Source organism: Alexandromys fortis, unplaced genomic scaffold (assembly GCF_014885135.2).
Source record: "Alexandromys fortis isolate MF-2015 unplaced genomic scaffold, M_Fortis_MF-2015_v1.1 scaffold_39, whole genome shotgun sequence".
Taxonomy (NCBI): Eukaryota; Metazoa; Chordata; class Mammalia; order Rodentia; family Cricetidae; genus Alexandromys; species Alexandromys fortis.
The window spans coordinates 8,694,958-8,706,705 of NW_026067918.1; the positions used below are offsets into that span (position 1 = coordinate 8,694,958).

The 11,748-nt window shown below is 46.5% G+C and overlaps 2 protein-coding genes across 7 annotated transcripts in view; one reads left to right on the forward strand and one right to left on the reverse strand.

The window, feature by feature from the left end:
- The window catches only part of Recql5 (RecQ like helicase 5), a 40,201-nt gene extending 30,937 nt beyond the window's left edge, over positions 1–9,264 (reverse strand). For 2 of the 4 annotated variants that reach the window (XM_050140212.1, XM_050140209.1), the window contains exons 1-5: positions 8,543–9,264; positions 5,905–6,026; positions 3,197–3,715; positions 2,449–2,551; positions 1,519–1,630 (exon numbers count right to left, since the gene is read on the reverse strand). In XM_050140212.1, coding sequence (XP_049996169.1) covers positions 1,519–1,630; positions 2,449–2,551; positions 3,197–3,715; positions 5,905–6,026; positions 8,543–8,672 — 986 coding nt within the window. In that variant the 5' untranslated portion in view covers positions 8,673–9,264. Of the gene's footprint in view, positions 1–1,518; positions 1,631–2,448; positions 2,555–3,196; positions 3,716–5,904; positions 6,027–8,542 lie in introns of all 4 variants that reach the window. The other 2 variants (XM_050140210.1, XM_050140208.1) reach the window with 1 other exon arrangement.
- Positions 9,265–9,395: 131 nt separating this feature from the next.
- Positions 9,396–11,748, forward strand: part of Sap30bp (SAP30 binding protein) — a 30,726-nt gene continuing 28,373 nt past the window's right edge. For all 3 annotated transcript variants that reach the window (XR_007591346.1, XM_050140322.1, XM_050140323.1), the window contains exons 1-2: positions 9,396–9,554; positions 10,579–10,688. Coding sequence is in view for 2 of the 3 variants with exons in the window: in XM_050140322.1 (XP_049996279.1) it covers positions 9,449–9,554; positions 10,579–10,688 (216 nt within the window). In the remaining variant the exon portion in view is untranslated. The remainder of the gene's footprint in view (positions 9,555–10,578; positions 10,689–11,748) is intronic.

The following is an 11,748-nucleotide window of genomic DNA, read 5'->3' on the forward strand; positions in this document are numbered from 1 at the left end:
CAGAACAGACTGGGCATGTTGGTGCACACCTTTAGCCAGCACCCAGGAGGCAAAGGCAGGTGCATCTGAGATGTTGGTCTGGTCTATATATGAGTTGGAGGTGCTCACTTGTTTGTCCTGACCACCCAGAACTAAAATAAGCACACAGAAACTATATTATTTAAATCACTGCTTGGTCCATTAGCTCTAGCTTTTAATTGGCTAACACTTATATCTTAATTTAACCCATCTCCACTAATCTGTGCATCACCACGAGGTCATGGCCTACCAGCAAAGTTTTAGCATGTCTGCCTCTGGCGGCAGCTCCATGGCTTCTCCTTACTCTGCCTCCTTTCTCCTAGCATTCAGTTTAGTTTTCCCTGCCCAGCTCTATTCTTTTGCCCTATCACAGGCCAAGGCAGTTCTTTCTTAACCAATGGTATTTACAGCATACAGAGGGGAATCCCACATCATATAGGAAGTTCCAGGCTTGCTAGGGCTACACAGTTTGACCCTATCTCAATAAATAAAGATCAGAGGCCAAAGAGAGAGTTCAGCAGTTAAGAACTGCACTGCTCTTGTAGAGGACCCCAGGATTAATTATCAGCACCCATGTTGAGTAGCTCACAACCACCTATAACTCCAGCTCCAGATTTGACATACATTTCCGGCCCTTGTGGGTACTGCACATCTACATGCAAAAATAAATTTCAAAGAAATTGTTTCTTATGAGCCGCATGATCTTACTTTACAACCCCCTTGAAGAAGAAAGGAGACAGTTATTAAATACCTACTATGCATCAGTTGCTACATGCTTCCTTTGTCGGTGGCCATCACACAAATTAGCCTACTCTTCAAGGAGATCAGAGAGGTGAGTCTATGAGAACACCCAGTGAAGGAAGAACAGAGCTAGGACTGGAGCCTGAGGGAATCTGACTTAAACTTGGCTCCTAACAAGCCACAGCAGACCGGGCTCAACTCCTGATTCTACAATCTGTGTTTCTTCAAGGGCACAATTCCAGTTAGTAGAGTGACTACTCCTACCCAGTGACAGGGTGAGACTTAATGGCATGTACGCAGAAGTGCTCTGCAAATCATACAAGGCATTTCTGTTGTTGTTAGGACAAGGGGCTTCCTGCAGTAGCCCATGATGTCAGACCATGGCTGGAAGTAAAAACCTTTCCTAGGGTCGCCAGAGTGAGATGAGGCTAGGATGGCGCCTATTCTTCTAGACTGCCAAGGAATAGTGATAAGGGAGACAAGATCTTCAGCTTTGATGCCCACAGGGAAAAAGCTGAAACAGTTACTTCCTCCAGGTCCGAGGTCCTCCCTGAAAGACGAATGCGAACCAGATTGTTATGGACAACCTGGTAACACACTGCCAAGTTCCCTCAGGTGGAGAATCATGCCACCCAGAAACTGTAGGATTCCCCTGGTGGCCGCCCTCTTCAGTGGCCCTAGACAAGCACACAGACTTGTAGACTTTGCACACAGCACTATAAGCCAAGCCCCCAACATAACGCAAGAACCAGAGTTTACCGGACATTAGCTTTGTCCACTCCCATTCCAAAACTGATCGTTGCAACAATTACAGGGACCTTCTCCTCCATCCACTCGTTCTGTACCTGTGTTCTATCAGACACCTTCAGCCCTGGAAAAGAGGGGAGGGTGAGCAAGGAAGACTCACATCTCCCGTGGGTTTCTCTTCAGGATGTGGGAGTTATCTTGGGTTTGCTACTGTCCTGGACACTTTTACCTATACCCTGAATCCATCACTTCTTACCCACATAACCATGGACCAGGCACTTAACCTCATAGAACCTGAACTAGCCAGCCAAGTATGTTGGCACATGCCTTTAATCCCAGCACTTGGGAGGCAGATACAGGAGGATCTGCGAGTTCAAAGCCTGGTCGCCATAGTGAGTTCCAGGTCAGCTAGAGATATATAGTGAGAGCCTGCTTCAAAAACCCAAAAATAAATATAAGAACTTAGCCCAGGAACAGCAAAGAATATTCAATAAGCATGAGAACCAAGAACTTAAGTTCATAGGTCTCCAAAGTCTGTGGGTTTTTTTTTTTTTAAATAATACCTGGGCCCATAAAAAACTATCACCTGGGGCTGGAAAGATAGCTCAACAGTTAAGAGCACCAGCTGTCCTTTCAGAGAATCAGGGTTCAATTCCCAGCACCCACAGCTCACAATCATCTGTAATCCCAATTCCAAGGGATCTGATGCCCTCCTAGGGTATCTGTGGGCACTATGCGTGCAAAAGATACACAGATAAGCTTGCAGGAAAAACACCAAAGTTTCTTTGTCTGCTTCTGGGTAGGCACAGGACAGAAGAAAGAATTCTAGAGGCCCAACTTTCTAGACTCCTCCTAGGGGACTTAAATAGTACCAGACCACCCTGCTACTGAGGATCATAACGAAGAGACAGTGCAGAGGACAGGAGAGCTGGCACCTCTTACCTGCGTGGTAAGCCTTGGCCTTCACACCCCTGCGGCTGAGCTCTACGGCCAGCTGGTCACAAGAGTCTCTAGTCCTGCAGTAGACAATGCCGCAGCCAGATAACTGCTGAGCAGGAAGAGGTGGGAAGATAGCAATCAGGGAAGGATGGGACAACCAGCCTCTCACCAGAGCACAGCCTGCTCTCAAAGCCCCATGCTTTCTCTGTCTCAGTCTTCTCTTAAGCTGAGCAGTCAACAGGGCTCATCACTCAAAAAAAAAAAAAAAAAGCAGGACCAATCCTGGCATAGTGCTGTATGCCTTTAATCCCAGCAGTAGGGACCAGGCAAACCTCGGACAAAGCCAACCTGATCTACATTAGGGGCACCCAGAACATCAGAGGCTACATGGCAAGACCCAGCATCAAAACTAAAAAAAAAAAAAAAAAAAAAAAAAAAAGAGAGAGGGACCAGAGCGAAAATCCAAAATCTAGGCTTTCTAATTCCCCTGCTTCCTCTCTGAGAACCCTGCGTAGGCCTACCAGACATACAAGGACCATTCACCTGCCTCCCACAGTAGGATCTGAGACCAGAGAATCCCAGCGAGGAAGGTAAATGTTCAGTTAAAAAGGGGGAACTCTCTTTGTACACAAGTTCTAAAGAGCCTAGCTAAGATAACTAGAAAAGCAAGGGGCTTTGAAAACAGCAGCTACGTCTGTGCTGCAGACAGCACTTTGGCCTCCCCACCCTATAACTTCCGTCTACACCTCACCCCTTTATCGGCCTTCTGCCCAAGAGCCTTAAGGCAAAAGTCCCTCAGGTCCCCATAGAGGTCAGGAATGAGTTCCTTGAACTGCACATCGTAGAAGAGATTCGCCCGGAAGCAGGGAGTCTTGAAAGAGGCCACTGGGTGCTTCAAGCATAGGGCAGCAAACACATCCTCTTGAACCTGCGGGGTGGCTGTAGCAGTGAGAGCCACACACGAGGCATGTGCCAGGCAGGAACGGAGGGCACCCAGATGCAAATAGTCAGGCCGGAAGTCATGTCCCCACTGCGAAACACAGTGAGCTTCATCCACCACCAAGTAGGAGAGCAGGTTTCGGGACACGAGGGAAGTCAGGGTGGGCTGGAAGGAGGCTGAAGCTGCCATCTCCGGGGTGATGTATAGAAGTTTGGTCCGAGGTTTGTCTTGCTTCAGGTCAGACAGCAGCTCCTTCCTCTCCTGTACCGAGAGCTTGGAGTTGAGGGAACTAACTGGCACCTTCAAGGCCAGCAGGTGGTCCACCTGGTCCTGAGAGCAGAGGATATGCAGTAGAGAACCATTAGCCCTCAGGACCAGACAATGAGCACAGCATCTCCCCCCGGAACACAGAACAGCTTCCGAGTCAGAAAGCCTGGGCCTGCTGCTGGCTCCCTTAATTGCCATACACTCTCCGAGACCCAGTCCATCCTCATCACTGTGCCCCTCACTCCTACCACAGGAACTACAGAACAGGGTCAAAGGGGAGATGGTGCATGAGCCTGTAATCTCAGGATCTCAGATGTGGAAGCCAGAGGATAAGGAGTCTGAGGCCAACCCAGGCTAGAAGAGACCTTGCCTCAAGAGATAAAAAAGAAAGGAGGCCAGGAGTGGCGCCACACGCCTTTAAACTCGGGGAGCAGAGGCAGGCAGTTTTCTGACTCTGAGGCCGGCCTGGTCTACACAATGAGCTTCAGGACAGCCAGGGCTACAGAGAAACCCTGTCTGGAAATAAAGAAGGAAAAAGAAAAGAGCGAGTGAAATGGATGCACGTAAACGCCCTCGGCACAAAGCCTTGATGCCATGGCCATTCTGTCTTCCTGCTGCTCTTCTAGGTCGCGGGCAGCTCGTCACACATGGCTGTGCTTCCTCAGGCCTACCAGCCCACCTGCAGGCACTACAGTCACGACATCTGCAGGGCAGATACTAATAAGTTTCAGTTTCTCTCCATTTTTTTGTGCTGTACATCCCTGTATGTGTGCTAAAATAAAACACCAGACACTCCCCTAGATCATTTTTTTAAAAATTTACTTATTTTATGTGCATTAGTATTTTGCCTACATGTATGTTTGTGTAAGGGTGCTGGATCCCTGAAACCAGAGTTAAAGACAGTTGTGGGCTGCCATGTGGTTGCTGGGAATTTAATTCTGGTCCTCTGGAAGCCAGTGCTCTTAACTTCTGAGCCATTCCTGCAGGCCCCCTGTACAATTTATTGATCTATCCACCCATATCTTCTTTCCTGTTGTGAGCACACACGGGAGAGGAAAGGCATGCATGTACAGGTATGGCTGGATACCTGTTGTGAGCACACACGGGAGAGGAAAGGCATACATGTACAGGTATGGCTGGATACATTTCTGGACAATAAACAACAGAAGGAAAGAACCTCAAGCCAGATGTGGCAGTACACATCTGCAGATATAGGCAGGAGGATCTCTGTGACTTCAAGGCTAGCTTATATACGAAAACTCAAGGTCAGCCAGGGCTGCACAATACCCTGTCTCAAAAAATAAAAATCAAATCAAAGATTCACTGTGACTCATCAGAATGCTATGCACTAGTGGAGAGCCCTACATTTGGGCAATAGAGAAACTCGGCACAATTACCTAAGCAAATCAGAGAAAAGAGGCAGAGGCCAAATTAAGACGTGAAATTTCTATGTGTGTGGTGTCTTTTACCTAAATGTATGTCTGTGTACCACAAGAGTATCTATTGCCTGAGGAGGTGGTGAGACTCCATGTGGGTGCTCAAACCCTGGTCTTCTGCAAGAACAAGTGTCTTAACCACTGAGCCGACTCACTTAACCCCTGAGGCCAATAAGTGAAATTTCTAGCAATAAAATCTCTTCTCTTCAAGGTGGATCTGGAGACACATGCACAGGACTCTAGCACTCATGAGGTAAGGTGGTAGAAATGGAAGTTCAAAGGCAGCCAAGGCTTAAAAACAAAACAAATGCCATCAAGATGGATCTCCAGGTAATGGTGCCTGCTGCCAATCATGACAGTTAACCTCCTGTACATATATGGTGAAAGGAAGGCAGCCAATACAGGATAAACATAATGTAGCAAAATGGTTTTAAAATATGTGTATGACATAAAATTAAAAGTAAAATTAGGCCAGGCGATGGTGGCGCACGCCTGTAATCCCAGCACTCGGGAGGCAGAGGCAGGCGGATCTCTGTGAGTTCGAGGCCAGCCTGGTCTACAAAGGGAGTTCCAGGACAGGCTCCAAAGCTACAGAGAAACCCTTTCTCGAAAAAACAAAAAAAGTAAAATTAGGCAGAAGGACAAAGAGACAGAAGGGGGCAAGGAAAGAGTAGTAGAGTAAGGGAAGGAACCATATTCAACACACAATATATGTTTATCTGAAGACTGAACAAAAAAACGGTCAAAACAAACAAGCGATACATTCCTTTCCCTCCCAATCTGTTTGGGTTTTCGTGTTCATTCCCCAAGACTCACCTGAATCAAAGCAATAAGAGGAGAGACTACAATGGTGATTCCTTTGGCCAACAGGGCAGGGAGCTGATAGCACAGAGATTTCCCTGCCCCCGTGGGCATGCACACAAAGACATCCTTGTCACCTGCAAGGACAAGACAACATCTCAACATATCCTGTCTGCTTTTACAGGAAGGGTCTTGAAGAAGTAATTTTTATAAAGAAGGAGTGTTCACTAACTAACAGATGGCTACTGGTGGGGTGGGGAGGGACTCACTTTTTCTTTTTTGTTTTTTTGAGACAGGGTTTCCCATGTAACAGTCATAGCTGTCCTGGAACTAGCTCTTGTAGACCAGGCTGGCCTCGAACTCACAGACACTCACCTGCCTCTGCCTCCCAAGGGCTGGGATTAAAGGCATGCACCACCACCGCCTGGTGTAAGACTTTTTTTTGTGGGGTGGGGGAGAATGGACTCGTTTTTCTTTAAGTTTGGCCACCAGGAGTTTGACAATGCTCCAGTCACTATGTGGACAACACAATTGGATTTTCTTTAATCTTTTGGGAGGAGGCCACAAAGGTGGGAGACAGACCTGGAAGAACTGAGGAATAAGGGTGATTGGGTGCATTTTGTGAAATTACCAATTTGACTGTGAAATAATCAAAATATTAAAATTTAAAAGATGTTCACTATATAACCATGGCTAGCTTGGAACCTGCTATGTGAACTGAGCTGGTTTTGAACTTGCATGATCCTCCTAACCCTGCCTCCCAAATGCTGGGATTAGAGGGCTAAGCGGTCCTGGTAGCTATAAATCAAATGAAATGTAGGAAAACCACTGAGCTGAGTGTCTGCCCATGGGTATGTCTCAGTATTCCCTTCCCCACCCTTTGTATGTGAAGGGCAAAGACCTTGAAAGACATAGCCATTCGGACAAACTGCTTCTAACAATGGAATCGTGGTGGCTAAAGAAACTCCCTTTTGTGCTAGGCATCCATCTTGGTACTTAACAGCTGTTCAGTTCCTGCAAGATAAGTTCCCAGCAACCCTGACTCCTTGACTCCCACCCAGAAATGTACAGCCCTGCGCATCTGTTTGTTATGGCCAACTGCTCATTTTGGCTTCTGGAACTTGTTCACGCAGATATTCGAGAACTATTTTGAGGTCACTTTGACCATCTAATCTTGGCAGAGCAGATCATCTCTTGTTAATCGTGCCTTTAAAAGCCCTTCCTTCTCCCACCTCTAGGTGGCACATCTGATTCAGGGTAGAGGCTGTGGTCCTGATAGCTTTAATAAATCTGGCTAATTACGATCTAAATTGAGTCTTAGTGGTCTTGAACTCCTTAACAGTACTGAAAAATGGTCTACAAAGTGAATCCCAGTACAGCCAAGGCTACACAGAGAAATCCTGTCTCAAAAAAGAAAGAAAGAAAGAAAGAAAGAAAGAAAGAAAGAAAGAAAGAAAGAGACAGAGAGAGAGAGAGAGAGAGAGAGAGAGAGAGAGAGAGAGAGAGAGAGAGAGAGAGAAAGCATGCATTCAAGGAGGTATAGGAAAACAGATCTCTGGGAGTTTGAGGCCAGCCTGGTCTACACAGCCGGCTAAGCAGCCAAAGCCACATAGTGAGAACCTATTTCCAAAAAAAAATGAGAAGAAAAACAAGAATTAAGTAATGTTCAGTTGCTGGGATCTGAGTGTTTGGATTAAACAGCCAGAAAAGCAGAATATTGGGCACACCTGAGGACACATGCAAAGCTATTTGTTACTTAGAAGTCTGTTTATAAACATATCCTTGCCAGTTGGTGGTGGCGCACACCTTTAATCCCAGGACTCAGGAGGCAGAGGCAGGCAGATCTCTAAATTCGAAGCCTGCCAGTTCCAAGACAGGCAAGGCTAGACAGAGAAAACTTATCTCAAAATTAATTAATTAGTTAATTAATTAAAATAAAAAAATAGGCTGGGCAGTGGTGGCCTTTAATCCCAGCATTCGGGAGGCAGAGGCAGGCGAGTTCAACCTGGTCTACAAAGTGAGTTCCAGGACAGCCAGAACATAAAGAAACCCTGTCTCAAAAAACAAAAACAACAAAAATATACTTACTGTGACACTGCTGCTCACACCTGGACAACCCCAGGCGCCCTATCTCCAATTTACAGTATTATCATTCTGTATCTGGAACTCAAGCTACTCCATCTTCAGTGAGAAGATTGCACAGGGCAACAACAAGATTAGGCATTACTGCTACCCTTGCTACCCTGCACACAAACAAGATGGGCATCTAGGATCAGACTACAAAAGCAATCTGTAGGTCTGGCTACAAAACAACAACAACAACAACAAAACAGAACAAGTGTTGGTGGTTCTCTCATTAAAACTCCAAGTCTGTAGCCAGTCACGGTGGCCCACACCTGCAATCTCAGCACTTAAATTCAGCAGGCAGAAAGATGGGCTCAAATTTGGGGCCAGTCAGGGCTACACAGATTGCCAATAAAGAAAATAAGAAATAAACAGAAACCTATCACCAATAAGCACCCCCTAGCTTTGGCTGTGAAAGATTTCCAAACGAGTAACGGACCCAGAGTGAGGCGGGTGGGAAGAGTCAAGGGAAGGTGTGTTACAGTGTGCTACCACGGTACAGCTAGGGGTCTGCAAAACAGGATGTTACCTTTCGCTACAGCCATGGTCGCACTCTCCTGTAAAGGCGTTTTAAAAGAATCAAATCCAAAGACTTTCTTCAGGGTGGTCCGGACTCGCCGCTCCGGGTCGGAGGGAGTGGAGGAAGGGTGGGCGCTCATCTTAGCAAAAAGCCTCAGCCAAAAGCTTACCGCAAGGGTGGTCAAAGGTTGTTACGAAAATGCTCCGTCCCACTTTAAAATACAGGCGATGTGTCTTCTACCATTACAACCCGCTATGTTACACTTAAACATATCTTTCTCATGCAATAAAACTGAAGGTTGAATTGCTTCACGCAATACATTCCTGGGAGGTTAACATTACTTCTCCCTTAATAAATAAAAACAAAAACAAGCAAAAAAAAAAAAACACTTAACTATTCCAGGCCAGTAGAACAGACATAGAAACTGGACCACAATAAAAGTCCATAAATGTCTTCAAAACAGCCAGGAGAATTTGGAATCCCTTTTCTAGGGTCCTTGTTCTAGAAGCAAAGTCGTAGCAACCACTCCAGGAGACCGCGCCCCCCGCCCCCACCTTCCCTCTTCTTCCTCTGATCCCCCAAGTCAACAGTTTCGCCCTTCACCAGTCGAATGCGCCCCAAGACATCAGAGCCCAGGCTCTTTTCGGCTGGCTGTGAATGAACGCTCCACTCCACACTAACTCAGAAAACAACCCGCTCCAGGTGAAGCAAAAGCCGCAAAACCGCATTTCCGTCCCGTGCTGATGACGTTCCCAAGCATCGCGACGAAGGGGCGGGGCCCACCCAAGCATGGCCATTTTGATTGGTTTTCGTTCTAGCGCGGCGGCTTCTGGGGTCCGGAAGAAATTGGTTTTCCCGCACGTCAATCGGCGACGTGAGTCATAGGCGTGAGCCACACCGTCCTGTGGGAATAAGATGGCGGGGAAGAAGAACGTTTTGTCGTCTCTTGCAGTTTATGCGGAGGATTCAGAGCCTGAGTCTGATGGCGAGGCTGGAGTCGATGCTGTGGGTGGCGCAGCTGGTGAGGCTTGAGCTGGAAAGGGGTTCGGAGTCTCCTACGGTTAAAAATGCTTCTTCTCCAGCGGGGTTTGAGGGGGAAGAGATGCTCATTGTGCTCCAGGTATCGGGCCCTGGAACCCCAGAGCGCAGCCGACGTCCTCGGGCAGGCGGAGCGCTAGGACCTCTAGTGCGAATGCGCTCCCTTTCTGCGAACCTCTGCCAGGCATCGTGCCCTCCGGAGGAAGGACCAAGGGTGCCTCATCGCGGTTCAGTCCCACTCTCGTTGTTTGATGGGGAGAGAGAGAGACACAAGAAAACTTGTGTCTCGTTAAGTTGATAACTTTTATTTAGGAGTAGGCTCTAAATGAGTCGTCTTAGGGCTTTTAAAAGTACGTGTCTCGCCGGGCGGTGGTGGCGCACACCTTTAATCCCAGCACTTGGGAGGCAGAGGCAGGTGGATCTCTTTAGAGTTCGAGTCCAGCCTGGTCTACAAGAGCTAGTTCCAGGACAGGATCCAAAGCTACACAGAGAAACCCTGTCTCGAAAAATCAAAAAAGTACGTGTCTCCAAAGTGCGTAATTCTGTAGCTCTAGGATAGAATGTGCTGGACATTCCTAAGCCTTTTAAGGCACCTGGGTGATTCTTTTTGAGTTTTTGAAACCCATCAGTTTTGCCCTCTGACTGGAAATCATAATGGGAACAGAATTCTTTTTGTTATTGTTTGGTTTTTGAGACAGGGTTTCTCTGTGTAACCCTGGCTGCCCAGGAACTCACTCTGTAGACCAGGCTGGCCTCAAACTCACAGAGATCCGCCTGCCTCTGCCTCCTGAGTGCTGGGATTAAAATTGTGTGCCACCACTGATGGCCTCAACACCCCTATTCATCATTTGGTCTTCCTAAGTGCAGACTCTAATCTGGGCCTGTGATCACTTACCTGAGACCTAGGTTCCCTTTTTGTCTTCAGAAGTAATCTTGACCACCATTTTTTCAGAAATCTGTTTGTGGCCCCCTCCCCATCTCATCATCCTCTCCTTCTCCTCTTTCAGAAGAGAAAGGCGGCTTGGTATCTGATGCCTACGGAGAAGATGACTTCTCTCGACTAGGGGGTGATGAAGATGGCTATGAAGAAGAGGAGGATGAGAACAGTAAGCAGTCGGTGGGTAAATCTCCCAGATCCAGGGCTGTTTAAAACGGTGTTCCATCCATTCCATGTTTAACTCTGTCCCTTTTTTGCTATTGTTTGGAATCAGCTGGGTAATGTTGTTCATGGGAGAACACTTTGCCTAAGCGTGTCCAGAGCTTGATCCCAGCACCACAAAAGGAAGAAAAAAGTTGAATTGGTGGAGTAATAGTTCCCTTTGAAAATTAAGTTTTTTAATCTGGACCGTATTGTAGTAACTTTGACGCTGAAATTTGGGATTTGGGGGTGCTTGATTGGGTTTGAGACAGAGTCTCATGAAGCCCAAGCTGACCACAAACTTGCTGTGTAACCTTGAGCTCCAGACCCCCTTGCCTCAGCCTCCTTAGAGCTGGGGTTCTAAGCATGAGCCACTGTTCCTAGCTTGGTTGTTTTCTATGACCTAAGTATCAATGGGTGTTTGATATTGGCTTGTGAGTTTAACTGGTCTTCCTACTTGTGTAAGTATGTTCATCCCTAGTAGTGGTTCATTATTTAAATGCTTCTCTCTCTGAGGAGGCAAGGAAGGGAAGTTATTTTGTTACCATTTACTTTCTAGATTCTTTTGTTATGTTTTACTTGGTGCTTTTGTCAACGTGGCCCTGATTCTTGATCACAAACCTTTCTTGAAGTTAAGTAGGTGCAGGTAAGACTAGAAGGAGGACTTGTGTTCTCATTATCAAGAAAGGTTTAAGGACCACCGGAGTAGTACAAATCAGAATTTTAAAGTTTGGAAGGGAAAAAAGCAAGGAAATTCAGGCTGTTGCTTATTGCAAGAAGACATCTGAAATGAATTTGGATATTGAATCATTGAAATGCTCACAACATACTTTATTTTTTTGTTTGAATTTTTTGTTATATGTTAATATGTAAATGTTAGCATTAAAATGCTTTTTAACTAATTATAGTGGTCCATGCCTGCAATTCTAGCAATCAGAGCACTAAAGCAAGCAGAGGGAAGATTCCAGAACAGATTCCTGTCTCAAAAAAAAAAAAATGTATAAAAATAAAGATGAAGACGGGGGGGGGGGGGGGGGGG